Source organism: Phialemonium atrogriseum (assembly GCF_030411735.1).
Source record: "Phialemonium atrogriseum strain 8032-3 unplaced genomic scaffold QBC33scaffold_2, whole genome shotgun sequence".
Classification (NCBI taxonomy): domain Eukaryota; kingdom Fungi; phylum Ascomycota; class Sordariomycetes; order Cephalothecales; family Cephalothecaceae; genus Phialemonium; species Phialemonium atrogriseum.
In genome coordinates, this window is record NW_026848139.1 from 470,479 (window position 1) to 485,543 (window position 15,065).

The window sequence follows — 15,065 nt, forward strand, 5'->3', positions numbered from 1 at the left end:
TATGCATGCGCCGGTAATCATGTATTCGTCTTGTCTTGAATATATCTATGGGGATTGTGCGGGCTGGAAGTTTTGTTGTGCTTGACACGGAAAGTAGATATCTGACTGGGATCAACTCGGGCTCTGTATATGATCCGCCCGTTGCTGACTTGGCCTAACAAGTTGCATCTCCGTTGGTGACCACGCGTTCGTGAGCGTACTACTAGCTTCAACTTTCTCGGGGAATTCATAGATGGTCCTTTCTTGCCGTGGGCCGTGGCCGAGTTGGCAGTGAGGCGCGCATTGAAAGGTTGTCCTGAAGGACGTGAAAGTACTATACATGGGTGTTGGAAGTGTCATAATCGATCATACTGTTCAAGGTGAGATTCTATACTCGTTCAGCCCAAATGCTTATTATCTATTGGTCATATGATCTATCCCAGTCACATATGCCCCCTTCCCCGTGCAACATATTCATTCCAGTTGTCAAACCCAGACAATTATATGCTCAGGGGGAGAGGGAAGAGGGGCTTCCGTAACGCCACAGCAATGCGATATGTACAAAACCACACCGGGTTCTTCTCCACCAGAAGGAAAATATCTCTAACACCCCAGCGTCCTCACGCGCGCCGCAGCTTCGCCCTCGCAAGACTCCACTTCACCTTCAACCTCACTCCCGACCCGCGCAGGAACCCCTAGTTCCCGCCCCAGGCCCCGCTGCCGTTCCGTGAGGGGCCGGCTCCGGGCCCTGGTCGCGGCTGGCTGGCGTCCCTGGCATTCCTCCTGGCGCCTCCCCTGAAGTAGTCGTACTGCATGGCCTGCTCCATCTGGCTGCCCATCGGCACCGGGCTGAAGTCGTCGTCGGTCTGCGGGAGGCCGCCGTAGCCCTGCGGCCCGCCGCCGAGCATGCCCGGGGCGCGCGGGTTCACGACGCCCAGGCCGCTCATGCCGCCCATGTCGCGGTCAAGGCTCCGGTCCCTGGATCCCGGTGTGCCGGGCCGGCCCGACATGGGTCCCGCGAGCGGCGGCGACATGGGCATCCCCGCGGCGTTGCGCACCAGGTTCGTCCCGCTGTCGTTGCCGAGGTTGTACATCGGGCTGCACGTCCTCTGGGGGGGATCCGTATGACCGAGCGGGGGGGACCCGTAGGCTTGCTGTCCCGGGTAGGCGGAACCTTGTGACGGTGGTGGCGGGTAACCGTACCTTGCGCCGGGGTTGATTTCCGAGGCTGATGAGAAGTTGCGTCTGTTATTCCCGCTCCCACTGAAGCCCATACCGCCAACCGGCGTCCCTGGTCTCGAGTCCGACCCGCCGCTGAACATGGTGCCCGGTGTGCCGGGACGAACCATGTCCGACGGACGTCCGAAGATCTCGCCCGCGCCGTGGTCGGCTGCAAACTCGTCGCGGTTCTTGTAGAACTCAAAGTCGAGGCGTGACTCCGGTACCACCTCGAATCCGGGCAAAGTCGGTGTGACCTTTCCTGGTTTTCCGGCGGACATCGAGTCGAGCGCGTACGTGTCGCTGTAGCCACTCACTGAGGTCAAATCTCCCGAGCCAGCTTCGCGTCCGTCCGACAGGCGACCCTGGTAGACGCTCGCGAGTATGTTTTGCGCCTTCGCATGTACCATGGGAGTGATTAGTGGTCTATAGAGAGCAGGGTGGCCGAATCGAGACGCGAGGCGGTCGTTTCTCGCGCTTTGTTCCTTCACATTCAATGTCGCCTCGAGCTGGCTGTGGCGGATATTCTTGGTTGAGTAGAAGTGGATCTTCTCGTCGAAAGTACGGGCGCAGAGGATCTTGAACCCAATCAATAAGAACGGAAGCGGCGCGACAGCGTATGCCTGGAAGTGCCGCCCGTCGCCGCGGACCCACGCCACCAAAAAGACAATCAGGTTGGCCAGGAAGGTGCCGAAGACAAAGCGGTTATAGAGCACGCGCCAGAACATGCCGCCCGACTCAGTCTTGGTAATAAAGATGTAGAGGAGCAGGTACTTCTTCAGCGCGACGTCGATGCAGAAGTAGAGGGCCGCCGCAGGAAGAACAAGCGGCTGGATGGTGGCGTAACATAGAGCGACCGTTGCGTAGAAGAGGAAATAGTTGTAGTAGCTGGCGTAGTCGAACGGTGGCGGCGCCGTGAGCTCGATGAGTTCGCGGGGGGTTGGGCTCGAAAATTTCCGCATGAAAAAACTGTAGACCAGCTGCCACAGCTGAGCCAGGTCGATGGCCGCGCCGAGTTGGCGCTGTAACAGCCAGGTCACCCAGAAGGGGGAGATGCCACACAGAGAGATGAAGATGGTCTGGCCAAAGTTCTCCTTGACAATCGCCTGCCAGGCGTCCGTACCCTTCTCGGTCTCCTGGATGACTCCAGCGGTGAAGCCCCAGATGGAGCTGAAGATGGAGAAGACGACCAGGTTGTTAAAGACGAAGAACGAGTATAGCTTCGCTGTGACGTGCCTCTCCCGGCCTGTCTTTGTCTGATCACCGGCTCTTACGGACATTCGCCGGAAGGCGATTGGAAGCAGTAGAAAAACGAGAGACGTCACGGCCGGGGAAGCAATACCTTGGACGATGGACCAGAAGGTTGTGCTTGATTCCAGCGATCTTTGGAAAGCGGGCCAGACCTTGCCTAGATTTCCCAAGTTGACCAGGAAGATGGCGATCATGGCATTTGGTGCGATCCACAGAAATGTCAGGAGGGCGATCCAAAGGTTGTTCCACAGCCTCCGCCTGCTTCGAGTCGCTGCGTTCAATGGCATATTGTCCCAGATGATATCGGTCGGTTTCGGCGCCAGGGTGACCGTCGCGCCATGAGGCTTCTGCTTGCGGAAAGTATAGGCAATGGAGTGAGTCTCGCTAATGTCAGCGTACGAGGCAAATCCGTAGGGCATTGAGCTTCGTTTGTCCACGCTCCGCCGGACCTCTCTGATCTCGATCTCCAGCTCTTTAATACGCTGAGTCAGGTATTCAATAGCGTCGACCTTTTGGCCCTTGGGATACGTATCATAAGCCCGGTCCTTCTTGGACGGCTCACAAAGCGGCCTAGAGGCGGGAAGATTTTGCGGATCTTTGAGGTAAATGGCCAAGACCTTCTCCAGTTTGCGGACGGTCTTTTCATGCTCTCTAATAAGCTCAGGGAGAATCTTGACGTTGCGGGCGATGGCCGTCCTGGAGAAGGAGGAGTTGGGCACAATCTCGTCAACAATTCTCGCGATGCCTTCGTCGGTGCTGTAGTTCTTGGGAATATCGTACATCTAAGTATGGTCAGCCAAGGTGCCCCCAGGTTGAAGCGCATCACAACTAACCATCAGAGTCCGAGCATGGAGACTTTGCTGATACTCCTCAGTTTCGAAATATTGCCGTCTCAGGCGGAGGATTTTGTTATAATTCCACCAGAGGAAGCCACACACAACAACATTACTTAGCCAAGCAACGGCAACCAGAGCCCAGTGTGCTTCGCCCCAGACGTTGAGCGGTGTTATCTGGTTCAGCCAGGAATCGCCTTCAAAAACGACAGTCTTGGTGTAGTTGACCGGGATCAGGATGGCGCAGCCGAGGACGGAGAGGGTGAGAAAGATGTTGCGGCACATGCGAGTGAAGAGCATAAAAACAGTCGCATCCATTCCCACCAAGTTCACCATATCTTGCTCGTTTGTACTCCACAACGGGCCAATCCAGGCAAATATTCCCTTGCCCAGGGGCGGAGGAGCATGTTTCTCGTCGGCATGTTTCAACTTCGGGCAATACACAGAACTGTTATACGGTCGGAGGAGGGAGAAGGCGAGGGCGATTCCGGCGGTGATACCAATAGACGAGGCCAGGGCGGCCCAGATGGCAGAAACGGAAAGCTATGTACACGCAGTCTTGGTTAGGCGACGGCGAGTTTGCTATTCTTGGGTCACAAACTCATCATACCTGTTTGGTGAAGGGGTTCTGTAGGAGTTTCAACAATTCATCGGTGGGAGTATCTCCTGAGCCCTCAGCCCTTGTACGCAGCGCTGCAGCAGCTCTATAGAGCATCTCCATCTTTGTGTCCATCATAGTGTATGCCCGCCAAGGGCGTGACAGCGATGAATGAACCCAGGGCCGGCACTCGTCGTCGACGGTCACTTAATGGATGCAAGGCGTTGCAGAGATAGATCCAGAGTTGTGTGAGAGGTGATGGGGTCCTTCGAGACGGGATCTGCTTTGTCTGGCCGCGGCGAAGAACAACGAGCGTAATATGAGACGTCCTGGGAATTCCCGTCGTTTTCGATAGTGGAGGTCAAGGTATAGGAAGCTTCGTAGGTATAGGTGAGGATCAAAGAGAACACGCGGGGAAATCGGGGAATCGGCCAAGGACGTTGGCTGACTGTTTCGAGATTGGAATGTTTGAAGACAAGGTGTCGTACAAAACTAGAGGAAACAGGAAACGAGTGGCGGAAGATTCCTCGAGCCAAGCTCCAAGGTAGAGATCTGCGAATAAAGAAGGGACCTGAGATCCAATACTTCTGTCACAAGCAGACAGAAAGGTCGTAAAGAAGGAAAGTCGCTCTCGAAGGCAACTAGAGGCTTGTTCTTACAAGATTAACGAGTGGTAGAGAAAGGAGCAGAGAAAATAGCGCAGGTAAAAATCATCACCATGTGCTCTCGACATGCAAGGAGAGTATGAAAAGATCACGCCTTGAAGCTAACTGCTTCTCTGTACATTGGCCGGGTTCTGGACCTCGCTCCCAAGGATCCCCCAAAATTTGCAACCCAGCATTAAGGATCAGCCCATGGAACCCCTTGATGCCACACGGCCGATCCGCTCGTGATCGTCTTGTGATTGGTCAGGTGTCCCAACGGCCCCAATGAAAGGGTGCTATTTCAGGATTTCAGGCCATCATTCTCCATCCATGCAGCCGCACCGAAAGAATACGAGTTTCGGTCATGTATCCTTCAAATGAAATGGTAACATTCCCCATGTTTTTCTCTTCGTCATCCTCGTTTCTTCGACGGGCGGCATGAAGCGATATATCAACTTCCTACGTCCGTGCTAGGTACAGATATCCGGCCTTTTCAGGGTCCCATTAATATGGAAGAATGGGCCAAACCGAAGTGTCTGCCCCTTGCTGGGATACATGTCGGTACCGCCTAGCCGTTGGTACCTTAGCGGAGGCCGCCTCAGATCCACCCCAGGGCCAGTGATTCGCAGGCAGATCCCCCCTCCCCGCCAAAACCCAGGATGGTGGTTTCGACCATTCGCCACTTGAACACGGCCAACGAAAAGAGGGAAAGCTGTTTGAGGACTTCAGACAACCTTAACGGCCGACCTAGGTAAGTCTCAAACGCCGGGCTACACACTAGGGAGCGGTTTTACCATGTAACTACCTCGAGGTCGGTAAAATAGGTAGGTATAGGTAGGTACAGAACCTAGAGCAAACCTTTGAAACAGCCCGTCCAAATACCTATGCTTAGTAGGGCTGACAGGCCTAGACTGTCTCCCAACTTCCCGCTTCCCCCAAGACAAACAATCATTCGACTCAGGGAGTCTCTAGGCGCGGAAGTACACAAGAGAGAAGAGCACTAAATAAATTAAATTGCATGTTTTGTGCAAGTCTTATCTCCCTATGTACAGCGCCGAAAATCACAACAAGAGACGTCGCGGTTTTCAAGGACCTGGAGATACTCGTGGCGCAGCTCGATCCCGAGATAAGGATCTATCCAAAGAAAGAAAAAAAGAAAAAAGGAAAGAACACACATGTTTCCCCCCCAGCCTGTTCATTGATAAGTTTACAGCCCATACCCAAGCTCCCCCTGCTCCAAGATAGCCCCGGTCCGACTATGGCCAAATCGTTTTGTAGAGATCAAGGAAAGAAAGTCGAAAGTCATCATGCCGCAACGTTTTCCAAAGTCCCCGAGTCCATTCAGCCCTCGATTGGGCCCTGACTCCTGGTTTTGCGCGCGGTTCTCCCCACAGTCACGGGCTCCTTGTTCTTCTTCGCCCGTCCAGGTTTCTTCGGCCCACTAGCGCCGTTGGTGGCCGAGTCACCAGAAGCCGCGTCCTCCGTCTTGGCCTTCTTAGCCTCGCCGTTGGTCGGCGCATGCTCCTCAGCCTTCCGCTTGCCGTTGCCCACAGGCTTTCCGGCCACCGCGGCCTCTTCGGGAGCAGGTGCCGCAGCTTCTGCAGCCGACGCCTCCTTGGTTTCGGCGCCCCCGGTGGACGTGGGCCCGCCGTTGGCCTTGGCAGCGTCAGATACACCGGATCCCTCGGGGGCGGGAGCCTTGGAAACCTCCTCGACGGGCTTGTCTGATGCCGCCGCTCCCTCTTTGGCCGCGTCGTCGGCAGGGCCGGCGGAAATGACCGCGGGTTGGGCCGGGGGGTTGGCAAGGTTAGGCAAGATTGGAGCTGGCTCGGCCGGGGGGTTGGCGGGGTTAGGCAAGATTGTAGCTGGCTCGGCCTCGTCTCGCAGAGCGCCCGTCATCGTGGGCGGCTCCGCCGTCTCGGGCTTGTCGCCATTGGCGAGGGTGGCAGCTGGGATCGGCTCTGCGGGAGCATTGTCCGCCTTGGGGGGCTCCGACGAGATAGCCGGGACTTGCTGCCCAGCCGTCTTGTCCTCTGCCGACTGCTTCTCTTCAGCGAGCTGGATTGCTTGAGCCCCCTCGGGAGCCTTGGGGGGGTCCTCCAGGTCAGATACAGAGGGCGCAGGAGGAGCGGCCTGTCCATGAGCTGCCTGCCCCTGAGCGGCGTGCTCTTGAGAGGCGAGTTCCTGAGCAGCGACTAAGATGCCGTAGAAGGTCTGATGTCAGCGCTGCCACTCCTTGGGCGGTCGGGGAAGGCTCGCAACAGGTGATGGGTGGTGAGCGCGTTGGGGTCGAGGGAGCTCAAGTTTAACTGGGGGCGGGCATGGATACGACAGTTGCTACTCCCAATTGAGACCCCAGGCCATCAATCACAGACGTTCTCATATATCACAGCGTCCCCATCTCATTTGCGATAGAATCAACGGTCTCTGGCAATGCGCACTCACCTTGGTCAGCTTCCGAAGTCATGGTGGCGATGACGTAATTTATATAAGTGCCGTGGCGGCGCCGGATAAACAGGGATGGAATATGTCCTTGTAAAGGATGCGCCCCCAGTGGAATTGGGCGATGGGATGGATTCGAAGACTATAGTCGATGGAAAGAGAGCGAGAGAAGCTCGGATAGGATGGCAAGGTGAAAGAGGTGAAGATGGGACGACGTCTGGGACAGAAAGGAGATCCATTGCACGGTCTGAGAACATGCGGTAGCACGAACGAATCAGAAAGCAGAACCGGTGAAGCGCGGAGGTGGGCCGAGCGGGTCGGGAGGAGCTGGGACGGTATATTGGTATGCGCATAGCACATCCAAATAAGGTCGGCACAGTAGGAGTAGATTCCAGGTTCTACCACGATCCGTTTCCTTTGACGGATCGGGCTTAGCGCCGTTCGCCGCCTCTTCTCCGTTGAGTTCTCGAGACTCAAGATGACGGGAGAGAAAGCAGACGAAACCAAGAGGATTAGTTGTCTCTTGGTATTTGGATTAATGGTAGCTAGGAATATATCAACTCTTCACTCGCAGGCCGAACACGCCCATCCCGGAACCACTTTGTTCTTGCCCTTGAAAGTACTCAACCGTGTTTTGTGTCGATATCTCGCTAGAAACTCTTAAGAATCTCAAGGCCAATCATTGCCCCCTTATGGTTCCGCGCTGCTTTCTGTTTGCTTCCCACTGAGCAGGCAGATTGGGAGAGGGGGAAAATGATTCTCTCGAGGGCACCTCTAAGGTCTAGGTCTCCGGACCAACTGGGTAGCCTCTGATAGCAATCGTGCAGCATTAATAAGTAAAAGCTATTAGCTATTAGCTACCTATATATCAACGCAAGGGAATGCCGCTGCCAGTACCGGCCAAGGACATTGGTGGCATTGGGTTCAAAGAGCGGGTCCCGAGACACTCTCTTAGCGTGGCTAAGATATGGCGTGCGATTTCTTGCGGAGCCGCGTCATTGATTAGGTGACTGGGTAGGTAAATGTTACCGGGTACGTAGGAAACAACCAAGCCGGAGGGAAAACAAAAGGTTGGCTGGAGGTTTGGAGGAGTGACTTCAGCATTTTCAGCCTTGCCCATGGACCTACGGTCAAGTCCGGTCTGTGGTTCTTGCCCCCCATTCATCCGCTGCAGTTTCCATGCAAGGCGGTCTTCACATGACCTTGCCAAGACAACGTGACTGAGCGGAAGATCAACGGGTTTCTTGGCGCTGTTGCGAGATCTCCGCATTCGCCCACCCCCCACTTCAGAGCCCCGCCCCCTCCGAGGTCAGGAATGCTGCGCCCCAGTACCAAGCCCATGTGCTTTCTAACAATCTAGGTAGTGCTCTAGGAGATCGGAGGCTCCTAATTCGTGCCATGCAGACGGCTCGGCTTGGTAAATTCACTGGTCCACTGTTTGCAGGATGGAAGCCCAGCCTTTCTGTTAGTGCAGGTACGGGCTGAGCAGGGCATGGCAGGACTGGCAGGTGTCAGGTCTGTCATCATCGAGAGACGTCCCGTACTGTCATACCTAGGAAGTCTAATTTATCAACTCAACCACCATGATCACCAAGATATGCAGAAGTGTGCATTATATGAATGAGCACTTCATGCCCGACGGCGATTCCGGCTCGAATATCTTCCCCAATGGCAAGGCGAAAACCTGAAATCAAGGGACCAACCAGTCTACTTCCGGACGGGCTGCACAGATTAATTCGCCAAGCACTCCCCAGCCACTGGCCCGATTCGCCTCTGACGTCAAAACACCAGCGGAAAAAGTTACACATGATTCGTGGGCATTGAGCTTCAATCCGACTGTATCCTATCCCGTCCTCGAGCAATTGAGCGGTGAGGTATGGAATTGGATTAGACTTTTGTCAGAAACCGATCTGAAAACTTCCCAAAAGGACAGCAGTGTGAAATTGGCTGGGCAAGGTTATTTGTAGGCTGGAGCTGTAGGGAAGAGTAGGTAAGTCTCAGACTAACAGAGGAACAGTAGCGAAAAACTGCCAAGAAAACGTGTCGAGATAACGAGTTCTTGGTGTTCTTGGCTACAAGCATGGTGGTGCAACCCATCCTTCTATATATACTGCGGCTCGCTCCAGTCATATCTAAGGTTCTGGAGTCTGAACTCTAATTCTCCCCTACCTACCTTTCAAGACCCCGAAACTTTTGAGACGCAAGATACCCCATCTTGGAAGTTCTTGCAAATGATACCACCACCACATTCTCTTGGAATCCCGTGAATCATGACCGCCGAGTTCGAGAGGCACCCTTTTCTCCTGTCGGTCCAAGAGGCGGCCGACGCTCTTGGTACCAATGTAGACACGGGCTTGTCCTCTGCGCAAGTCACCGAGTTGGCCGAGAAATACCCTCCTAATGAGCTGGACATTGGTGGTGCCATTCCTTGGTACACCATCTTCATTCGACAGCTATGCAATGCCATGATATTGGTGGGTTGTCCTCTGACGTAATTCAACCTCGGAGCCCGCAATAAACTGACCCCTGAACCGCAGGTCCTCTTCTTCGCCATGGCTCTTAGTTTTGGCATCCAGGACTACATTGAAGGCGGGGTGTTAGCTGCTGTCATTGTCCTAAATGTTTCGATTGGTTTCTACCAGGAATATGGGGCCGAGAAGAAGATGGACGCGCTCCGAGCGCTTTCTTCCCCCAGCGCTGCCGTTATCCGCGATGGCAAGACCATCGTCATCCCAAAGTATGTATTCCTCGCCCTTTCCCGCCGGCCCCTTTCGTCATGTGTGCCTCATCTGACCACCACTCCGCCACAGTGCTGAGGTCCTACCCGGGGACATCGTCATGCTCAAGATGGGCGACACGGTGCCCGCGGACATGCGGCTCTTCGAAGCCATGAACCTAACCTGCGACGAGCAGTCCCTCACCGGAGAGGCCCTCCCCGTCGAGAAGGTGACTGAGAACAACATCGTCGTGCCCGGGACCGAGAAGCGGGCCGAGTCGGCGGAAGACGTTGGCATTGGTGATCGGGTGAACATGGCATACGCCACTTCTGTCGTCCGGAAGGGCCGTGGAAGGGGCATTGTGACCGCAACCGGCATGGTCACCGAGGTCGGCAAGATCGCAGCCTCTACCTCGAAGAAGGACCGCAAGGCCGGGCGGTCTATGAACTGGAAGAAGTACGGGAAGAAGCAGCCGATCATCGGTGGTGCGAGGCGCGCGTACGATTTCTTTGGCAAGTTCCTGGGTCTGACCGAGGGAACTCCCCTGCAGATCAAGTTGTCCAAGCTAGCCTATTTCCTTTTCTTTTGCGCTCTGGTCTTGGCTGTTGTCGTGTTCGCCGTCAATAAGTTCAAAGTTCCAAACGAGGTCGTTATTTATGCAATTTCGACTGGTATTGCTATTATTCCGGAGTCGCTGGTTGCTGTTCTTACTATTACAATGGTCGTCGCCACTACTGTGATGCGCAAGGCCAACGTGGTCGTCCGGCAAGTTACTGCTCCGAACTGCTCCCACTGGGAATTTGTCTTTTCTAACATTCTCTTAGCGATCTTTCGGCTCTCGAAGCTCTAGGAGGGGTCACAAATATCTGCTCTGACAAGACCGGCACACTCACCCAGGGGGCCATGATTGTGAAGAAGGTCTGGCTTCCAAAGTCGAATATTTACACCGTCCGGGCCTCGATGGATCCCAGCGATCCGACTGCCGGGACTGTGACCTACTCGCAAGCGGATCCCAAGGCCGTCCAGGAGGAAGAGAAGCGGGATTTCGACCAAGAGCGGACCACCCAAGCCATCAAGTTTGATGTCCCCGACGAGAAGCTGAACCAAAACGCCACCAGGGAGAAGGAGCCGGAGGCCGAGATGACACCGGACCTCGGGTTGTTCCTGCTCTCCGCGGCCCTCTGCAACCTTGCGACGGTGCGGTACGATGAGAAGGAGGAGAAGTGGCAGACCACTGGCGAGCCCACCGAGATCGCCCTGCAAGTTTTCGCGCACAGATTCAAGATCGGGCGGAAGCCGCTCGAGCAGTCCGGATGGAAGCAGGTTGGAGAGTTCCCCTTTGACAGCTCCATCAAGCGCATGTCCGTGATATACAACGCGCCCGACAACGCCGAGGATGGCATGAGGAGCGAGAACAGCTACGTCTTCACCAAAGGCGCCGTGGAGCGTATTCTCGACCTCTGCACCCACTTTGGCATCGGCGATGCCCGGGAGGAGATGACCGAGGAGGCGAAGGAGAGGATCCTTGAGCAGATGAGCAACTTTGCCTCGCAAGGCCAGCGCGTCCTCGCAATAGCGTACAAAGAATTGGATGGCCGGTTCCAGGAACACGCCGATCCGAACTCGGTAACCCAAGCCGACGACCCGCTGCGGACCCAGGTGGAGAGCAACCTCATCCTACTCGGCCTGGCCGGTATCTACGACCCGCCGCGGCGCGAGACGACCCCCGCCATCAGGGAGTGCGCGACCGCCGGGATCAAGGTGCACATGCTGACGGGCGACCACCCAGAGACGGCGAGGGCGATCGCTAGGGAGGTGGGCATCATCCCGCACGACCTGAGCATCCTGCCGGCCTCCATCGCCGAGTCGTGCGTGCAGAAAGCGACCGACTTCGACAGGCTCACCGACGCGGAGATCGACGCGATGGAGGAGCTCCCGCTCGTCATCGCGCGCTGCGCCCCCGAGACCAAGACGCGCATGATCGAGGCGCTCCGGCGGCGGGACGCCTTCATGGCCATGACGGGCGACGGCGTCAACGACGCGCCGTCGCTCAGCCGCGCCGACGTGGGCATCGCCATGGGCTCCGGCAGCGACGTGGCCAAGTCAGCGGCCAAGATTGTGCTCACCGACGACAAGTTCAACTCGATCGTGTCGGCGATCCGCGAGGGCCGGCGCATGTTCGACAACGTGCAGAAGTTCATCCTCCACCTGCTGAGCAGCAACGTGGGCGAGGTGATCCTGCTGATCGCGGGCCTCGGCTTCCGCGACGACTCGGGCTACTCGGTGTTCCCCATCTCGCCGCTGCAGATCCTGTGGATCAACATGCTCACCTCGTCGTTCCCGGCCTTCGGCCTGGGCCGGGAGAAGGCCAGCCGGGCGGTGATGCGCAAGCCGCCGCACGACAAGAGGCGCGGCGTCTTCACCAACCAGATCCTCGTCGACATGATGGTGTACGGCATTCTGATGGGCACCTGCACGCTCATGACCTTTGTCATCGTCGTCTACGGCGCCCACGACGGCCAGCTCGGCTTCGACTGCAACCGCGAGTTCTCGGAGAGCTGCAGGCCCGTCTTCAGGGCCCGCGCCGCCGTCTTCGCCGAGCTCACCTGGCTCATCCTCATCAGCGCGTGGGAGTTCAAGGACATCCGCCGGAGCATGTTCCGCCTGAACCCCGACAGCACCAGCAAGTTCCCCATCTTCAAGGACCTGTACGAGAATAGGTTCCTCTTCTGGGCCGTGACGCTGGGCGCCATCAGCGTCTTCCCCGTGGTGTACATCCCCGTGCTCAACACCAAGGTGTTCAAGCATATCGGCATCAGCTGGGAGTGGGCCGTCGTCTTTGGTATGACCATCGTCTACGTCGTCGGCATGGAGATCTGGAAGTTCATCAAGCGCACGATGAACATCTTGGACGACCATGCTGTCGTTAGAGGCCACTGGTCCCAGGGAAGCGAAGAGGGACGGAAGTTTACCAAGGCGATGAGCTTTGGCAGTTTGCGAAGCTGGAAGAGCTGGGGCAGGGCTGACTCGAGAGCGAGGAGCAACACCAACCTGTCGAACCTCTCGACTCGGCCGGTTGATCCCAGCTCAGGGGGGTCCTGAGCACCAGATATTGGTTCAAGGACGGAATGCGCAGCCTCTCGGTTGTAGATCCCAAGGGCCAGAAACCTTATGAAAATATGGGACATGGTACTGATTCGAGTCATAAGAATTGCAGGAAGTGCACTTGGGCTTTGACAACTGCTGCAGGTCGATGTTTATTTTACGGACATAGCAAAAAATTGTAGAATATTATTCAGAAACTGAACGTCATTTCATCATTTCCCCTTTAGTCTACATATCAGAGGTTAGCTACCCTCATCGCCATCACTGCAACGGTAGGATCGTGGCAAGAGTTGATGGGGTGCAAAAATATGGAGGGAAAGTAAAATGGAGGCCCAAAAATAAATAAATAATCAAAAAGAAGGGGGTAAAAAAACATACAACACCAGGGATTCGCTGGTCGTCACCGACCCAACTACTAGTCTGGCCCTCACTGGCTTATCTATGGGAGAGCGGACGGGATCCCGAGTTCTCCAGTGGGTATGGTCGTATGTGACGGTATCGATCGCTAGGCAGACCTATATAGTGGGTAGGGAAGTTGTCCAACTCAATCTCAACCACCGGATGTGTTGGATACCATCATACCATGAAGCAGGTATATGTAAATATATACGGCGTAGACGTTTGGGAAGTCGCAGTGCCGCCCAAACTCTCCCTCCTATTTAATGAATGTTTATTTACCATTGTCATGTCGCCAACTTTCCCTTGAAGCGACTGTGTAGCTACATAACCTGTCAAAACCTAGATCGCGATAATTCAGTGAAGGCGAGGAGAGCGCACGGTCCTCAAATTCAGGGGCTCGGCTCGGCTTAGTCATTCAAGAGGCTTGAAAGGACAGCTTCCGTAAGTTTACGCAGTAAGCTCTACCTACTATCACAAGCCACTTGCCCAGCTCCTTCCATTCATTCGGTGATACTCGACTTCCGACGCGACTTTATCGATTCTTGACTCTCCTTGACCTCTTTTCAACCTAGTTGCTTTTCTCTCGATACCGTCGCAATGGCTCCTGCAAAGCCGTCAGGCAAGGATCTCTACTCGTGCGCGTTTCCTGCTCTGTAGCATGCTAAAGCGCCAAGTTTGCTGATGGACATTGACATAGGGTGATCCTGCCGACATTCAACGAGCGTCAGAACCTCCCAATTGTTACCTGGCTTCTCAACCGTACCTTTACCGAGAGGTGAGCACCAGCACCCCCCTCGCCGACTTCCCGAGGTCCCATCCCTCCCCCCCGCGCCCTGCTAATAACCGTCCCGCCCTAGCAACCTCGACTGGGAGCTCATCATCGTCGACGACGGCTCGCCCGATGGAACCCAGACCGTGGCGGCGCAGCTCGTCAAGGCATACGCACCGCACGTGATCCTCAAGACGCGGACGGGCAAGCTGGGCTTGGGCACGGCGTACGTGCACGGCCTGCAGTTCGCGCGGGGCAATTTCATCATCATCATGGACGCCGACTTCAGCCACCACCCAAAGTTCATCCCGCGCATGGTGGCGCGGCAGCGGGAAGGCGACTACGACATCGTGACGGGGACGCGGTACGCCGGCGACGGCGGCGTCTACGGCTGGGACCTGCGGCGCAAGCTGACTAGCCGCGGCGCCAACATCTTCGCCGACACGGTCCTCCGGCCGGGCGTCAGCGACCTGACGGGCAGCTTCCGGCTGTACAAGAGGGACGTGCTGCAGAAGCTGTTCGACATCACCGACGTGCGCGGCTTCTCCATGCAGATGGCCCTCGCCGTCACGGCCAAGAGCAAGGGCTTCACCATCGCCGAGGTGCCCATTACCTTTGTCGATCGGCTGTACGGAGAGAGCAAGCTTGGTGGGGAGGAGATCGTCGAGTACGCGAAGGGGGTCATTCAGCTTTGGCTCAAGGTGTAAAATTAGGGGGGTTATTCGTTGACATGACGGGTCCGCAAGAGTTGAGGCGTTGCGTCCTAGAGTTGGGTTCCTCTTGCGAGACATGTGCACAGCTTGTGTCTACCAATCATGCATGGGATTGTGAGGTTCTCGTCGCGCGGCGTTTATGGGTATTGGTTTGCCGCGCTCGCTATATAGATATAAAAACTAATCTCACTCAAGTCACTTGTCCAAAACGACGCATACCCGCAGTCAGAGATATGTTGGGAAACAAATGAAGATGTTCACTGAAATAATTATAGGTATCATACATCTTGGGGGGGGGGGGGGGGGGGGGGGGGGGGGGGGGGGGGGGGGGGGGGGGGGGGGGGGGGGGGGGGGGGGGGGCGGGGGGGGCGGGCGGCGGGGGGGGGGGGGGGCGGCG

The 15,065-nt window shown here is 56.1% G+C and overlaps 4 protein-coding genes across 4 annotated transcripts; 2 read left to right on the top strand and 2 right to left on the bottom strand.

Moving 5' to 3' along the window:
• Window positions 1-349: 349 nt before the first annotated feature.
• On the bottom strand, window positions 350-4,002 carry QBC33DRAFT_591695 (uncharacterized protein; the record flags this gene model as incomplete). Its single annotated transcript, XM_060431653.1, has 3 exons — window positions 350-3,230; window positions 3,282-3,824; window positions 3,892-4,002. The coding sequence occupies 3 exons, from the start codon at window positions 4,000-4,002 to the stop codon at window positions 675-677; spliced, it is 3,210 nt and encodes a 1,069-aa protein (XP_060287638.1). The 3' UTR covers window positions 350-674.
• A 1,814-nt stretch (window positions 4,003-5,816) lies between these two features.
• QBC33DRAFT_153981 (uncharacterized protein) lies at window positions 5,817-7,216 on the bottom strand. The gene is made up of 2 exons (XM_060422179.1): window positions 6,969-7,216; window positions 5,817-6,718 (listed from the first exon to the last, which is right to left on the bottom strand). Exons 1-2 carry the CDS (start codon window positions 6,988-6,990, stop codon window positions 5,865-5,867), a joined length of 876 nt encoding a protein of 291 aa, XP_060287639.1. The 5' UTR covers window positions 6,991-7,216; the 3' UTR covers window positions 5,817-5,864.
• A 1,788-nt stretch (window positions 7,217-9,004) lies between these two features.
• Window positions 9,005-13,006, top strand: QBC33DRAFT_153961 (potassium/sodium efflux P-type ATPase). Its single transcript, XM_060422178.1, has 4 exons — window positions 9,005-9,439; window positions 9,503-9,702; window positions 9,776-10,447; window positions 10,507-13,006. The coding sequence occupies exons 1-4, from the start codon at window positions 9,236-9,238 to the stop codon at window positions 12,782-12,784; spliced, it is 3,354 nt and encodes a 1,117-aa protein (XP_060287640.1). The 5' UTR covers window positions 9,005-9,235; the 3' UTR covers window positions 12,785-13,006.
• Window positions 13,007-13,654: 648 nt separating this feature from the next.
• On the top strand, window positions 13,655-14,877 carry QBC33DRAFT_523682 (nucleotide-diphospho-sugar transferase). The gene is made up of 3 exons (XM_060426657.1): window positions 13,655-13,821; window positions 13,884-13,961; window positions 14,044-14,877. Exons 1-3 carry the CDS (start codon window positions 13,784-13,786, stop codon window positions 14,660-14,662), a joined length of 735 nt encoding a protein of 244 aa, XP_060287641.1. The 5' UTR covers window positions 13,655-13,783; the 3' UTR covers window positions 14,663-14,877.
• Window positions 14,878-15,065: the final 188 nt, after the last annotated feature.